Source organism: Podarcis melisellensis, assembly GCF_964234715.1.
Source record: "Podarcis melisellensis genome assembly, chromosome: 3".
Taxonomy (NCBI): Eukaryota; Metazoa; Chordata; class Lepidosauria; order Squamata; family Lacertidae; genus Podarcis; species Podarcis melisellensis.
In genome coordinates, this window is record NC_138530.1 from 11341010 (window position 1) to 11358597 (window position 17588).

The 17588-nt window shown below is 45.5% G+C and overlaps 1 protein-coding gene across 6 annotated transcripts in view; it reads right to left on the reverse strand.

Moving 5' to 3' along the window:
• Positions 1-17588, reverse strand: part of CCDC85A (coiled-coil domain containing 85A) — a 150789-nt gene that overhangs the window by 96774 nt on the left and 36427 nt on the right. For 2 of the 6 annotated variants that reach the window (XM_081904174.1, XM_081904175.1), the window contains exon 3: positions 16640-16719. The exons of the other annotated variants lie outside the window; for them this stretch is intronic. In XM_081904174.1, the coding sequence (XP_081760300.1) occupies positions 16682-16719 (38 nt within the window). In that variant the 3' untranslated portion in view covers positions 16640-16681. The remainder of the gene's footprint in view (positions 1-16639; positions 16720-17588) is intronic. 6 annotated transcript variants of the gene reach the window in all.

The following is a 17588-nucleotide window of genomic DNA, read 5'->3' on the forward strand; positions in this document are numbered from 1 at the left end:
TCTGGGCAGCTTCCAACAAAAGATTAAAAATATGTTAATACATCAGTCATTAAAAAACTTCCCTAAACAGGGCTGCCTTCAGATGTCTTCTAAACGTCCAATAGTTGTTTATTTCTTTGAAATCTGTAACTTCGCTTTGTTCCAAGGCTGTGTGTCACTGGTTATTTTCAAATGTCGCTCTTTGGATTGATTTCAATGTGTATCTGTTACTTTTCAGGGGTTACCCTCCCAAAGTGGTTTGCATCATAAAGGTAAAGGGTAAAGGGACCCCTGACCATTAGGTCCAGTTGTGGCTGACTCTGGGGTTACGGAATTCATCTCACTTTATTGGCTGAGGGAACCAGCGTACAGCTTCCGGGTCATGTGGCCAGCATGACTAAGCCGCTTCTGGAGAAACCAGAGCAGCACACGGAAACGCTGTTTACCTTCCCACCAGTGCAGTACCTATTTATCTACTTGCACTTTGACATGCTTTCGAACTGCTAGGTTGGCAGGAGCAGGGACCGAGCAATGGGAGCTCACCCCGTCACGGGGATTCGAACCACCAACCTTCTGATCGGCAAGTCCTAGGCTCTGTGGTTTAACCCACAGCGCCACCGCGTCCCTGGCTTGCATCATACTAAGTCACAAATAACTAGCAACCTCAAACCCAGAGGTGCTCAGGAACCCCAAGAAATCCCCTCCCAAGTGTGAATCAGTAGTTAAAATCACAGTAGTTTTGAAAAGTTCAGTCCGCCATCTTGATTCAAAATGGTGTCCCAGTGTATCCACACCTAAGACAAAAACCTGCCCCATAATCTCAGGATCCGCAATGCAGAATTTGCTTGCTGTATCTTAAGAGCTGTCCACTTCGAACAGACAAGCAACTTTCTAGATCCTGGAAAAATCATTGTAACGACTCGTATAAATCAACAACAGTCCACACGAAAACATCAGAACTTTTCAAAAGATTCAGCCGAATCTTGAACCAAAGGCCACACGGTTCCTCATGATGGCAGTGATAGGAACCTGCAGCTCTGGACTACAACTCCCATTATGCCTGACCACTGGGCCACACTGCCGGGGCAGATGGGAGTTGGAGTCCAACAGTATCTGCAGAGCCACAGGCTCCCAATTCAGGGAATTCAGCCATATCACTTTGCAAAGAAATAATAATAATAACAATAATTTATTTATACCCCACCAATCTGGCTAAGTTTCCTCAGCCACTCTGGGCGGCTCCCAATCAAATGTTAAAAACAGTACAGCATTAAATATTAAAAAATTCCCTGAAGAGGGCTGCCTTCAGATGTCTTTTAAAGATAGGATAGCTGCTTATTTCCTTCACATCTGAAGAGAGGGTGTTCCACAGGGCGGGTGCCACTACCGAGAAGGCCCTCTGTCTGGTTCCCTGTAACCTTACTTCTCGCAATGAGGGAACTGCCAGAAGGCCCTCAGCGCTGGATCTCAGTATCCAGGCTGAACGATGGGGGTGGAGACACTCCTTCAGGTATACAGGACCAATTAGGGCTTTAAAGGTCAGCACCAACACTTTGAATTGTGCTCGGGAACGTACTGGGAAGCAATGCAGATCTCTCAGGACCGGTGTGATGTGGTTCCAACAGCCACTCCCAGTCACCAGTCTGGCTGCCGCATTCTGGATTAATTGCAGTTTCCGGGTCATCTTCAAAGGTAGCCCCACATAGAGCACATTGCAGTAGCTCAAGCGGGAGATAACTAGAGGATGCACCACTCTAGAGAGACAGTCCGCAAGCAGATAGGGTCTCAGCCTACGTACCAGATGGAGCTGGTAAACAGCCGCCCTGGACACAGAATTAACCTGCGCCTCCATGGACAGCTGTGAGTCCAAAATGACTCCCAGGCTGCGCACCTGGTCCTTCAGGGGCACAGTTAGAAAGAATTGCAGCTGTGCATCTGAATGTTAAGTGTTCCTGAGCAACCTTACACTCAAGTTTTTTAATAACCTTTTCCCCCTGCAACAGAAAAAACCACTGATCTCAGAGGCGGCTACCTTAGCTTCCTACCACGATACTTCTGCAGACCATGTTCTCTGGCACCAAGAATAACTGGGCTCCAGGATGCAATTGCCGCTTAGCCCACATATCCCTTCTCAGTGACACCAGGATCAATAGCTTCCAAAGGAAGCAGATCACTTAGTGCATCTTGCATTTTCTTTTTCCTTTTAAGTCAGCCAGTTATTAATAGAACCAATCCACCAGTCAGGCTCTTAAGATATACCCGCAATTCTAAGCTTTAAAAGCCTACCGGTGCTAAGCTTGCAAGAAAAGTTTACGAAGAGCACATTCATAATCATTGTGATTGTTGTGATTATTATTTCTGTAAAGTATTCGTGACTCCCATTTCTGTCCAGCAGGACCCCCAAAGCAATTAATTAATTAATTAATTAATTAATTCATTCATTCATTAATTTTATTACCTGCCCTACACCCTAAGGTCCCAGGGCAGGTTGCAACAATTTAGAACATAAACCTCTAGCTGGTGCTACCCGAGAAACCCCACATTAAAGGTGCCATGGGGCTGAACAGCACTCCCCAAATATCACCCTCTGGAAATGACCAAGTCAGACTAGAACCACCACAAAGTGGTGCCATTCACCCCTAACTCAGACAGCCACTCCAGAAGGATACTTTTGTTGATGGTGATGGTGATGATGATATTGATATTAATTTCTTATTTATACCCCGCCCATCTGGCTGGTTTCCCCAACCACTCTGGGCAGCTCCCAATCAATATTAAAAACACAATACAGTGGTACCTCGGGTTAAGTACTTAATTCGTTCCGGAGGTCTGTTCTTAACCTGAAACTGTTCTTAACCTGAAGCACCACTTTAGCTAATGGGGCCTCCCACTGCTGCAGCGCTGCCAGAGCATGATTTCTGTTCTCATCCTGAAGCAAAGTTCTTAACCTGAAGCAATATTTCTAGGTTAGCGGAGTCTGTAACCTGAAGCGTATGTAACCTGAAGCGTATGTAACCTGAGGTACCACTGTACAGCATTAAACATAAAAAAAACTTCCCTAAATAGGACTGCCTTCAGATGTCTTTCAAAAGTAGAATAGTTGCTTATTTCCTTGACATCTGATGGTATCAAAAGATGCTAAGAGGTTCAGGAAAATTAACAAGGACACATTTCCAATTCTCTCTCTCAACAGGTCATCCATATAGGGTGACCAAAGCAGTTTCTGAGCCAAATCTGGGCCTATAAACCCAGACTGAAATGGATCTAGAAGATCAGTTTCCCCCAAGAACACCTGGATCTGGTCTGGGACCACCTGCTCAAGAACCTTGCTGAAGAATTCCCTTCCATGCTATAGTCCAAGAACAGTTTTATGACTGAATCTGTGGTTTGGATAAAGCAGCCCCACGTGTTTTGGGCAGGAGTAATAGTTTGAATTCCTTAATTCCTTCCGTCTCTTTCCGTCTGAGTACCATCTGACAGCATCCCTCTCCTTTCTCTCATCCCAGTGTCCTTGCCCCATCTCTGGCTTGCCCTTCAGAAACTTCTCCCTCCCCCTCCACTTCTCACAGATTTAACTATCATCTCCAGACTGAAGACTCGCAAAGCTGTTTTTGTATGCCTGGCTGGTCTCTCCCAGTCTCTTATTTAAGGCTTTTTCCCCGACGCTTCCACCTGGATGCTTGCAGACTCCTCAAGCAGAAAGACAACATTACTTGAGCTATTCCAAAGCTGGCTGCCCCTTGCAGATCCAGGGGAGGCTAAAGCCTGTTTCAAAGGATGACGTCACAAAATGGAATCCACATTTTTATGTGGATTTATCACATTTGCCTTAACAAGAAAAGGGATCCTTGGAAGCCGGAAGAGACATCCACCTTGCCAACAAAGCTCCGTATAGTTAAAGCTATGGTTTTCCCAGTAGTGATGTATGGAAGTGAGAGCTGGACCGTAAAGAAGGCTGATCGCCGAAGAATTGATGCTTTTGAATTATGGTGCTGGAGGAGACTCTTGAGAGTCCCATGGACTGCAAGAAGATCAAACCTATCCATTCTGAAGGAAATCAGCCCTGAGTGCTCACTGGAAGGACAGATCCTAGAAGCTGAGGCTCCAATACTTTGGCCACCTCATGAGAAGAGAAGACTCCCCGGAAAAGACCCTGATGTTGGGAAAGATGGAGGGCATAAGGAGAAGGGGACGACAGAGGACGAGATGGTTGGACAGTGTTCTCAAAGCTACCAGCATGAGTTTGACCAAACTGCGGGAGGCAGTGGAAGAGAGAAGTGCCTGGCGTGCTCTGGTCCATGGGGTCACAAAGAGTCGGACACGACTAAACAACTAGACAACAACAACTATTGACCAGGTCCTCTGAGGAGCTTATCATTTCTGGCAACAGATTGTTCAACTTTTTGTAGAATCATGACACAGTTTGAAACTTGTAGGTTAAGAAAGATTCTTATTTTCACTGACACCCCACTATCGATAAATCAAGTAAGATTGTCATGCGGCCTCCGTTTTTAAGTAAAGAAAAGGGAGAACAGAAATCCTTCTCAGCAAAGCTGTTCATCCAAAGATATTGACAGCCTGCCGTCTGTTTCCACCTTTTGATATGCAAGGCACCAAGTCTGCGAGATAAAATTTAACAAAAGCTTATCCCAAAAGCCGCTCATCTAGCAAGCCTTGAGATTCCCAGAGTTTGTAAAACCCACACTCAACGAATTTAGAAATCTCAGCTGCTGTGAAAGAAACAATGACAGAAAGAAACATCTATAGATGTGCATAAAGGTAAAGGTAAAGGGACCCCTGACCATTAGGTCCAGTCATGGCCAACTCTGGGGTTGCGGCGCTCATCTCGCTTTATTGGTGAAGGGAGCCAGCATACAGCTTCCGGGTCATGTGGCCAGCATGACAAAGCCACTTCTGGCGAACCAGAGCAGCGCAAGGAAACGCCATTTACTTACCCGCCAGAGCGGTACATATTTATCTACTTGCACTTTGACGTGCTTTCAAACTGCTAGGTTGGCAGGAGCAGGGACCGAGCAACCGGAGCTCACCCTTTCACGGGGATTCGAACCGCCGACCTTCAGATCGGCAAGTCCTAGGCTCTGTGGTTTAACCCACAGCGCCACCCCCCTCCCAGATGTGCATGGTGCAATCTGAAAGCAGTTCCAGATTTATTCAGGTTCCCATCAAACTCAGACAGAGATGATGGGAGTTGTAGTCTGACAATATATCGTGAACCCACAGAATTCCCTACCCCTGGGCTATCCCTAACCTAAATCAATCCTCCCAGGGTCATTCATACACAGGTGCAAGCAACAAATGGACACATAGAAGCCAGAATGCCTCTGAGATGGCCAACACATGGCTTTAAGTTTCCAAAAACCTATGTGTGGTCATGGGGTAGGATCACACATCCATACGGATGAGAACAGCGCCTACCGGAATGATGATGCTCTGTATCCAAAATGAGACAGAATAGGCATCAGCTGGGTCCCATGCAAGGAGAAAAGCAGAGTGAGACATGCCTCGGTCCAGTATACCTAAAGGAGCGTCTCCATACCCATCACTCAGCCCGGACACTGAGGTCCAGCTCTGAGGGCCTTCTGGTGGTTCCCTCACTGCAAGAAGCCAAGTTACAGGGAACCAGGCAGAGGGTCTTCTTGGCAGTGGCGCCCGCCCTGTGGAACGCCCTTCCACGAGATGTCAAAGCGAACAACAACTACCAGATTTTTAGAAGACATCTGAAGGCAGCCCTGTTTAGGGAAGCTTTTAGTGTTTTAGTGTTTGTTGTTGTTGTTGTTGTTGTTGTTAATAGTATGACTGGAAACTGTCGATGTAGAGGGGGATCTCCGCTAGGGATGGGCGAATCTCTCGATTCTGGTTTCTCTCTTTCTCCACATTTCCACATCAAGTTTGCAGATTCCGTTTTCACAAGCCCACCGAAACCATATAACACTGGTTTTGAAAGACCTACATTGGCTCCCAGTACGTTTCTGAGCACAATTCAAAGGGTTGGTGCTGACCTTTAAAGCCCTAAACGGCCTCGGTCCAGTATACCTGAAGGAGCGTCTCCACCCCCATCATTCTGCCCGGACGCTAAGGTCCAGCGCCGAGGGCCTTCTGGCGGTTCCCTCATTGCGAGAAGCAAAGCTACAGGGAACCAGGCTGGGGGCCTTCTCGGTAGTGGCACCCGCCCTGTGGAACACCCTCCCCCCAGATGTCAAAGGAAAAAGCAACTACCAGACCTTAAGGAGACATCTGATGGCAGCCCTGTTTAGGGAAGCTTTTAATATCTGAAGGACTATTATATTTTGTTGGAAGCCGCCCAGAGTGGCTGGGGAAACCCAGCCAGATGGGCGGGGTATAAATAATAAATGTTTTATTATTATTATTATTATTATTATTATTATTAAGCATGTCGCGGAGGGGGGGAAATAGCCTCACTTTGCCTCTTTGCACCTTCCCTGTGTTGTTACCTACTAGACTACAGTGGTACCTCAGGTTACATACGCTTCAGGTTACAGACTCTGCTAACCCAGAAACAGTGCTTCAGGTTAAGAACTTTGCTTCAGGATAAGAACAGAAATCGTGCTCTGGCGGCAGTTGGAGGCCCCATTAGCTAAAGTGGTGCTTCAGGTTAAGAACAGTTTCAGGTTAAGAACAGACCTCCGGATCGAATTACAGTAAGTACTTAACCCGAGGTACCACTGTATAGAGCAGGCAACCTTTTTTTTAGCTCAAGGGTAGGGATGCGTGAACCTCGGCGTGAACACAGCCAAAATTTTGCAATGTAGTTCTCCACTCAAATAATGTGCACAAGAATGCATACACAAGTGGCATTTGATGTATAACTTAGTGAAAATAACATACACTATGCATATCAGGAAATAGTACCTTGCCAAAAAAAAAAGTATTTTACACAAGAAATTGGATACAAAATTTGTACATTGGGAGAAGTTCGGACTGAAATGCTGTTGAATTTTCTTAAGACTTTTTGTGAATTAAAATCACAAACTTAATGTGCAATTGTGGAGAACTGAACTTAAAGAATGGAAAAATTTAGAAGAAACCCAAATGGGCATAGAATCATAAAACAGAACCATAGAATTGTAGGTCCAACCCCCTGCAGTGCGGTAACCCAACTTGGCACCCATCCCTAATTCTTACTGGCTCCACCTACATTTGTGCCACACGCCAATCAGATGTTGCCATGACCTTGTCATAAGATCACATGATGGGCATACATTCTCTGCTGTCAACCTAGCTACCCTGTGTTCATTTTCCACAGCTATTTTTATTTTCCGTAGTGCTATAAACAGAAGAGCTGCTTTGTTCTACCAAGAAAAATAGGTCACCAACAACAGGATTTTATTTTATTTTGCTCTTTTTTAAACATGATCGCAGCATATAATCACTTCCAACCATTTTACTTTATTTTGCACTTTTCAACCGCGCAGTCTCCTTCATAGAGATAATCCTGTTAAAAGGGCATTAGCTTCATTTGAAGTTTCAAAATCAAGGTATCTTTCCCCCAGACCTTCAGCTCGCTTAACTCGGAAGCGTGTCATGCTGATTTTAATGGAGCTCACCTCCTAGTAAGTAAGTGGGCTTAGGATTCATTACTCTGTAGTCCAACTCCTATAATCATTCTGACATCCAGAGCCGGAGACAAGGTGCAATTCAGGCAAAAGGCTTCGTTTTTTAACTCCCATTGATTTCAATGTACCTAGCAGGCCTTAAAAAGAAACTCCAACGTTTCCTGAATGAACAAACTAGCCAGGAATATCCAGAGTGAGGAATTAACTCTTGTTGTCAAAAGTACACTTAAAATTATTATTATTATTATTATTATTATTATTATTATTATTATTATTATTATTATTATTTTCTACCATGCCCATCTGGCTGGGTTTCCCCAGCCACTCTGGGCTGCTTCCAACAAAATATTAAAATACAATAGTCTATTAAACATGAAAAGCTTCCCTAAACAGGGCTGACTTCAGATGTCTTCTAAAAGTCTGGTAGTAGTTGTTCTCTTTGACATCTGATAGGAGGGCGTTCCACAGGGCGGGTGCCACTACCGAGAAGGCCCTCTGCCTGGTTCCCTGTAACTTGGCTTCTCGCAGCGAGGGAACCGCCAGAAGGCCCTCGGCACTGGACCTCAGTGTCCGGGCAGAACGATGGGGGTGGAGTCGCTACTTACAAGTTGGGGAATAGGCAGGTTCATCAGTCCCATGTCTCTCACCTACTCCTAGGTGAGCAGGAGTGCCATCTAGGGGGGCTGGGGGGCAATATTTTCAAGGAGGGGCCCACTGTGGTGATCACACAGGGTCCCCGGACATTTCACCGCCTATTGATCCCTGTGCCACCACTTTATTTCTCGCTGCCACCACCCAGGTCCTACCTGGTACAATACTGAGTCCAGTCAGGGTTAAATTGGAACATAAACCTCTGTTTATTTATTGCAGTTTAACAAGCATGTGGTTTCATAAACAGTATTGGTCCATTGCAATCATGGGGTGCCTATCCAGACCTATAACTTCCGCTACCTGCTCTCACTCACTAAACCACCTCTCCGATATTTACTTGTCTTCCTAGGCCCTAACTGTTCCTGACTCAGCTTATTTCGCTACACCAACTCAACCTACCCACAGACTCTATCCCAATTCACTCCCACTCCAACCAACCACCCAACTCCCAACGAACTCCTCCCTTCGCCCCTCACAGAGCTGGTTTTATAGTCCCTCTGACTCCACCCCCCTGGATTCTGATTGGGTAATCTGTTTAACTATTTCACCTCCAGCACTCTCATATGTTAACGTCACACCCGCCCCCCAAAAAATGTTGTGGCTATCCTCAAAAACATCTACGTCCTGGCGCGTGCCTTCGATGAAGCAAAGTGCTCTGGCGATCTCCACCTGCACAAAGCGTCTTCACCTTGGTGCATCCTCTGTTGGAATACTCTGCCCACAGTTTTGTATGGGCTATCCAGAGGGAAATGCGGGGAGATCACATGAGAAGGAACCACACACCAAAGTTCCAACATGGGGAAGAGAGATACCTTTGCTGTGCATGATCGATAGACATGCTCAAACAGTCCCGTGCCACAGCCCAGAGATTGACAGATCTGTCCATCCCTATCTTGGCTTCACTCGCTTTCTCATTTTCCACCAATCTTCAGTTCGCCACACTGCTGCAGCCCTCTGCAAATTTTTAAATGGGGAAAAAAACCTCACAAACATTCACAGCAGTGTTTTAGGGCTTATTTTCCCCAACACGCACATTTTAGGGTTAAATTGTGGCCTTATATCTACCTCACCTGGGACATGGGTGGCGCTGTGGGTTAAACCACAGAGCCTAGGGCTTGCTGATCAGAAGGTCGGTGGTTTGAATCCCCGCGACGGGGTGACCTCCCGTTTCTCGGTCCCTGCTCCTGCCAATCTAGCAGTTCGAAAGCACGTCAAAGTGCAAGTAGATAAATATGCTGCGTAAGCCTCTTCGGGTGAGTGCCATTAAAGCCATGTCATCGGCATAAAGCCCTTGAAGGTAAACATCTGAATATATTGCTTTATGCCAAGTAGATAAATAGGTACCGCTCCGGCGGAAAGGTAAATGGTGTTTCCGTGCGCTGCTCTGCTTTGCCAGAAGCGGCTTGGTCATGCTAGCCACATCTCTGCCAGTAAAGCGAGATGAACGCCGCAAACTCAGAGTCGGTCACAACTGGACCTAATAGTCAGGGGTCCCTTTACCCTTTATCTACCTCACCACAAGCAGTTTTCCCTAATAGAAGGCATTTCTGCATATTATTTTCTCTGAGGTGTGCATTTCATGATGGCTTTTTCTTAACGTACACACTTCTGTACGTTTCCTCTTGCACACAAACAGCTGCGTCGCAAAATCCAGAGGAGTGTGGCTTTTGAAGGATAGGTTTGTTTTGGATTTTGTTCTGTTTTGGAAAGAGCGAATTAGATTAAACTTGCGTTAAAATGTAAACCGAAACAAATATTTTCCCCTGTAGAAAATGCTTCCTCTGCCATATTCTCTCCTAGAGTGAAAGGCCAGAGACGCGATAAAAGTTCATGTGCGGCAGGAGAAAGTTAACACTTTAAAAACTGGGCTTGTTCCAGCTGCTTCTTCTGGATGAGAAAGAACCTGCTTGGATTGCAGCTTTGGTCATGGAATTTGTAATGGTGTCAGGGGGGCAGCCTTCTGGCCCTCTGCTGATGCCCAGCGGACCTTTAAATGCGATTAGTCTGATGACCAATATACATACTAAGGGATTTCCGCTCGGTTCCTTTTGCCAGATGTGCACGTATTTAGAAAGCCTTAAACACAAGTGGAAATGCAACAAAGGCAGAGATGAAACATTATCTTTTGTTCCAAAAGCTTTTGGAGCTTCCCAAACAATTTGCTTGCTTACACGCAGAATGTACATCTCCTTCGGCTCTCTGTGCATTACAAAAGGCCGTCTTGGAAAGGAATTAGAGGAGGTTTGTTTATCTCGCATTGTCTCATCCTGTCCAGCCTCTTAAGGTTAAGAAACATACCAAAATTATGGAATATCACAAATACAGATGGGGTGAATGCCTGCCCAGGCTCTTCCAGGAACGTCACGGAACCAGGAAGCCAGGCTTGATGCTGCGCCAAGGACCGATTTACGAATTGCACAAATAATAACAACAACAACAACAACAACAACAACAACAACAACAATAATAATAATAATAATTTATTATTTATACCCAGCCCATCTGGCTGTGTTTCCCCAGCCACTCTGGGCGGCTTCCAATCAAGAGTTAAAAACAGTATAGTATTAAATATTAAAAACTTCCCTAAACAGGGCTGCCTTCAGATGTCTTTTAAAGATAGGATAGCTGCTTATTTCCTTCTCATCTGAAGGGAGGGCATTCCACAGGGCAGGCGCCACTACCGAGAAGGCCCTCTGCCTGGTTCCCTGTAACCTCACTTCTTGCAATGAGGGAACCGCCAGAAGGCCCTCGGTGCTGGATCTCAGCGTCCAGGCTGAATGATGGGGGTGGAGACGCTCTTTCAGGTATACAGGACCGAGGCCATTTAGGGCTTTAAAGGTCAGCACCAACACTTTGAATTGTGCTCGGAAACGTATTGGTAGCCAATGCAGATCTCTCAGGGCCGATGTTGTGTATTCTCGGCAGCCACTCCCAGTCACCAGTCTAGCTGCCGCATTCTGGACCCGCAGTTTCCGGGTCACCTTCAAAGGTAGCCCCACGTAGAGCTCATTGCAGTAGTCCAAGCCCTTTCCCAACCCACCAGATGTTTTGGACTTCCAACTCCCCTCACCCCCAGCCAGCGGGGGGGGGGGGGAGTGTAGCTCAGCAGCAGCTGAAGAGCATTACGCTGAGGAAGGATGGCGTAAAACAGTGAGGTGTGTGAATGTAACAAAAAGAAAATAAAAAAATTCCTTCCAGTAGCACCTTAAAGACCAACTAAGTTAGTTCTTGGTATGAGCTTTCGTGTGCATGCACACTTCTTCAGATACACACACGAAAGCTCATACCAAGAACTAACTTAGTTGGTCTTTAAGGTGCTACTGGAAGGAATTTTTTTATTTTGTTTTGACTATGGCAGACCAACACAGCTACCTATCTGTAGCTGTAACAAAAAGCTATTTGAAAATACAATTCAGGATCGGCTGGGGCTTCCAGCACAGCGAGGACTCTGCCAAGTCTTATTGGTTGCTGTGTAACATGCGGAACAGCCTTTTCAGAAGCAGTAAATGCCACCTGGCTACCTTTTCCCAGCGTCCTCTGCTTTTGCACTTGTGCTTCCACTGCTGAAGATCATCACAGCACAAAACAGCGAAAAGCCAAGCAGGTGAAGCCATCCGAAACATGCCTTTCATTGAGCAGCCCAAGAAGCGTGCTGACATTCTAGCACAGCTCTTGTTGCAAGCATGCCATTAGAAGACACGACTGCAAGCTCTCAGGATTGGGTGCTTGTGAAATATACTTGGAGTTGAGTGTTGATTTCATGCTCTTTATTTCAGCTCAAGGTAAACAGTGAGTGTGTGCTTTCCACCAAAACCTCTGGCTATATATACATTATTTACACAATGGGTCCCGTGTGATTGGCTGATTCAACTCCCCTCCTGGAGCCTGAATGGACTGCAGGAACTGGCCAATCAGGTTGCTGATTCACTTCCTCCTGGTGCCTGATTGGGCTGCTCCTGCAGACTGTCTTGGCTTCTTTGCTCTTTGGGGTGGGGTGGGGGAATAAAAACTAGGTACGCCCTATAGTCCGGTGCGCCCTATGGAGCAAAAAATACGGTAAAATCGCAATATAAAATATATTCAAGATCCTTATTACTCCAGGCACTAAAAATGTACCCACAGCAATGTAGTTGACAGTACAGGGAGGCAGGTAATAGCTTTTTCACAGAGGCAGGTTTCACCCGGCTTTTGTCAATGCAGAGTTCGTAACTTTTATTATTATGAACTAATCATCTTTCACATCAAGTCTCAAGGCAATTTACAAGCACACAACAACTAAAGGGTTTGAAAAGCAACACAAATAAACACCCAGGTTAGAAACCTAGAAATTAAATTTTTAAAAAATCGCCCAACTATTTAAAAAACCCTCATTGGAACAAAAACGTCTCTTCTTAATAGGGATGCTGTTCCACAAAACAAAAGCCATCTTCTGAACTGCTGTGGGAGCAGGCTTCTGATATTATAGGGACTTTAAGAGGGAACCCCACCCCACCCCCAGTAACCTGGTCTGAAGCTACAGAAGGTAAGCAGATTGGCACTCAGTGCAGATCCCACAGACAAGATGTTGTAATGAATAGTTTAGAGGTCCCGGTCCCTAAGGAAGTCATATTATCCTCCACCAGGGCAAGGGCCTTCTCAGTGATGGCTCCGACCTGGCGGAATGCTCTGCCCCATGAGACCAGGGCCCTTCAGGATTTAACCTCCTTCCGTCAGGCCTGTAAGACAGAGCTATTCCACCTGGCCTTTAATTTGAATCCAGCCTGATCTTTTATTTCCCTTCTCTTCCCTCCCCCTCCCCTTTTATGAGGATCACCTGCTCTGAGACCCCACAGCTAATTCTCCCCTGGCCTCCTCGCTGGCCCAAGTAGGACCAATTCAGCCAGCTAGCCCTGGGGATTATCTAATTGATTTTTGAATTTTATTGTTATTCGTGTTTTTATACTGTATTTTTTGCTGCTTTTATAATTAAGTGTTTTAAAGTGTTTTAAATTTGTTGTTAGCTGCTCTGAGCCCAGTTTTTGAACCGGGAAGAGCGCGATATATATATAAAAATTATTATTATTATTATTATTATTGGTGGTAGTAGTTTGCCCATGCAAGCAGTCTAGCCGCCATGTTCTCTGTTTCACAGCACCCCAAAAGCCTGCCAAGCGAATTTAACCAGCGGAAACGACTGGCAGAGAAGAAACTGGTGCATACGCCATGCAGAATGGCACAACTTCCGAAGCTATTGTGCCTCTCCAGAAACAGCGGAGGCACAGCTGTTTCGGGGAGTTCTGAACAAAAAAGCCGGCATTCCCCAGGTGACATTGGAGAGACGCCAGAAATCACACACACACATCCCAAAGAACAAAGCACCCTGCAAATCCCTGCCTCCCATTTTCCCAAACTTTGCAGGAAACGCCTCAGTGCAGGTTGTTATTATTTAATTAAAGAAATAACGGGCAGCTTCTATTGTCCTAGCCCATATTGAGGAGCTGGTGTGCGAAGGAAGAGGGTCCTTTCAGAATATTCCTTTTAATTTACAAAAAGGGGCAGAGCGAAAGCAAGAAAGAGCCTTTTCGATGGCACTGCCTGCTCCTCAGAAGGCGGAACCTGCTCCTCTGGGAGACTTGTCAGGCGCTCCATCCTTTCTCAAAGCCCTTTTATATTCGCCCAGGCATTTTAATCTATTTTTAGATTGGAAGATGCTGCTGTGCTTTTGTTACGCTGCTCAGGTACTCCTCAGTGCAATCTTATGCATCTCTCCTCCTGGATGTCACTGGCATTTACGGTGGAGGGATGAGGAACCATGGCTGTTGCTGGACTCCCATCGCCATCATCCCCCAGCCAGCATGACCAATGGACAGAGAAGATGTGAAGTGGGAGCCAAGCAACGTCTGGAAGAAAACAGGTTCCCTGTCACTGGTGTTTAAGATTGCAGATTTACACCTGCTCCACTAAGAGCTGCCCATTTGAATTGCTCACAGTGCCCCAGAGTGATGCCACGCTGCCATCGTGAAAATTTAGAAGGCTCGCTCAAGGTCTCATCTGCCCAGTGCAGAAATCCTTGATGGTGATCCCTGCCAGGGCACCGAAGTTCTCCCAAGCCCACCACCAGTGGTGTAGCACAGGTTGCTAGTGCCCAGGCCCGTGTGGATGGAGGAAAACAGACAGAGTGTGGATGCACGTTCAGTGTCCGTATCCACAGAAAAGAAGAGTTGTTCCATTGTCTGCAGAGGTCACTTCCTGGTTCACATGGAGAAGTCGTTTTCAACAGAGCCCAGCAATGGAAGCATGCAGCTGTACTGAGGAAGCACTGGTTGTTGAAATTTTGCACCCCTAACAATTTTGCACCCAGGACAACAACCTTTTTTTATATACATATAAATAATTTTTATTGAATTTTCAATTTTACATCTCAAATTAAACATTTTACATAGTTTTATATATCCAGTGACTTCCATCCTTCTCCTTCCATGGTTCATTTTGCTTATCATTCCTGCATTTTTTTACTTTAACCATTTTAATCAGTTCTCCACTCTTCCACCACTCAAATATGAATTACTCTGTTGAAGTTTTGATCTTAATACTGCCAGAGTTTTCAGCTGCATACAGTTATTTTCCATCTACTCAATAAATATTTTCCACCTTGCTTGTATTCTTCTTGCTCTCTTATTCTATGTGTTAAACCTGCTAGTTCTGCATATTCTAACATCTTAAGTTGCCAATCCTCCTTGCCTGGGACCTCCGTCACTTTCCAGTTTTGTGCTAACGAAATTCGAGCTGCCATTGTTGCATACATAAATACATTTTCTGGACACCCAGGAAGTTCTGTCTAACTATTCCCAACAGGAACGACTCCAGTCTTTGGGGGAAAGATATTCTAAATATTTTTTTCAACTCATTGTAGATCATCTCCCCGTTTGTTTGGGGTTTTTTTTACCTTTTTACATGTCCACCACATATGAAAAAATGTTCCCTCCATTCCTTTACATTTTCAACATATATCTGATTCTGTTCTATATATCTTAGCCAACAAACTCTGAGTTAAGTACCATCTGTGAATCATTTTCATAGAATTCTCTTTCAACGTGTAAAACGCAGCAAATTTCAAATCATTTTTCCAAAATTTCTCCCAGAGGTTTAAGTCTATGTTGTGTCCTATATCTATTGCCCAGTGTGTCACTGGAGCTTTCAGTAGCTCGTCTTTTTTTCCCCATTCTAGCAAAAAATTATACATTTTAGACCAGTGTTTATCCATATTCTGTAATAATTCTCTTTCAAATAGTGAGGTTTGGTCCAAGAAGTAAAGAATGCAGAGAGAATAATTGGGTGCACTCTTCCCACCTTGGATCAAATCTATTCTTCCAGGTGCCATAAGAAAGCTGCAGAGATAGTGCATGATAGTGCGCACCCCGGAAATTATCTCTTTCAGCTTCTGCCTTCTGGAAGAAGGTACAGGGTTATAAAGACTAGGACTAAGCCGCCTGAGAAACAGTTTCTATTCAAATGCGATTTTGGTTTTAAGCGCAGTGTAAGGTAGTCTCTATGGGAGTATACTGTATTTAATTTTGGGGTATCAGAGTTTTTAGAGGGCTAAACAGGCTGGGATAGCAGGCTTGTTGGTTTTGAATGTCTGGTGTAGATTTTTCCAATTTCGTTGTTCTGTATGGGACAATGACAATAAAGATTATTGTATCGTAAGAACCCATTTTTTAATTTTAACATATCGTGTAGCTGGTGGTATTGTAACCAATCCGTAACTTGGCTCCTTATATCTTCCATTGGTTTCAGTCTGGGTTTATTCCCTATAAAGTCCAACAGATCCCTATATGGGACAACAACCTCTGTGCCCCCACAAGCTATGGCACTGCCCTCTGCTCCCCATAAGCTTCCTGGGGGTGGGCGGTTGAATCCTGGTCCAACTCGCCATCACGCTACTGACGCCAAAACATGAGCTGATGGATCCACTGGGCAGAGATGTCCAATCGGCAGCGCTGATAATCTTGTCATGCCACAGGGATCCAGAATGGGAGGCAGGGATGCAGCCAGAACTCATAAATTTAGAAGCGCCAACAATCCTAAAATGGCTTGTCACAATGGTTCCAAAATAGCAACAAGTTTCAAAATACAGCTATCTATCTTTTCCCGGAGCCTCCAGCCCTCTGAGCGGGTCTGAAACAAGATTTATTTTGCCAGATAGTTTGTTTCTAAAATGGAAGGCATGTCTCTTGGCAGCATAGAAAAGAGGGCAGCCACCCAAAAGCTGAGAGTCTGCCAGGTTTCATCCAACAATCTCCACTGTGTCCAGTGTTTGCTTCTGTTACAAGCAATGGGGGGTGGAGGCTGCCAACATTTCCCGCAGCAGGGCTCTCGTCTCCTCTCTCGCCAAAGTCCCACCACAGAGAGTAAAAGATGCTAAGAACCTGTACCTGGTGAGAGGCACCGATTCCGTTCACCTTCCTCCGTTTAAGTTAAGACGGCAGAGCCTTTGGTCTTGGTGGCAGGCGATCTGGTTAGGAACAAAAAACCGCATTGGAATGCTATACTTGAAAATGCTATGCTTTGATGTTGCATCCTGACTTTTCAAGGATTATGGACAATACAGTCATACTTTGGGTTGAATGTGCTTCGGGTTAAGCGTTCGAGTTGCACTCCAGGGCAACCCAGAAGTAACAGAGCGCGTTACTTCCAGGTTTTGTCGCTCGCGCATGCGCAGGAGCTCAAAATGATGTCACGCGCATGCGCAGAAGTGGCGAAACCCAATCCGCGCACGCGCCGTCGCGTCTTGTGTTCCGTTCAGGATGTGAACCGGTCTCCGAAACAGATCCCGTTTGCATCCCGAGGTACCACTGTATATGGATAGGATACTGGTCTCGGACAAATACAGTGGTACCTCGGGTTACAGACGCTCCAGGTTACAGACGCTTCAGGTGACAGACTCTGCTAACCCAGAAATAGTACCTCGGGTTAAGAACTTTGCTTCAGGATGAGAACAGAAATTGTGTGGCGGCAGCAGGAGGCCCCATTAGCTAAAGTGGTACCTCAGGTTAAGAACAGTTTCAGGTTAAGAACGTACCTCCAGAACGAATTAAGTTCTTAACCCAAGGTTACACTGTATTGTCAACCGGCCCATCAACCGCCCACTGTTGAGTATGAGGAACGGCTAAGGGAGCTGGGCATGTTTAGCCTGGAGAAGAGGCGGTTAAAGGGTGATATGATAGCCATGTTCAAATATATAAAAGGATGTCACATAGAGGAGGGAGAAAGGTTGTTTTCTGCTGCTCCAGAGAAGCGGACACGGAGCAATGGATCCAAACTACAAGAAAGAAGATTCCACCTAAACATTAGGAAGAACTTCCTGACAGTAAGAGCTGATTG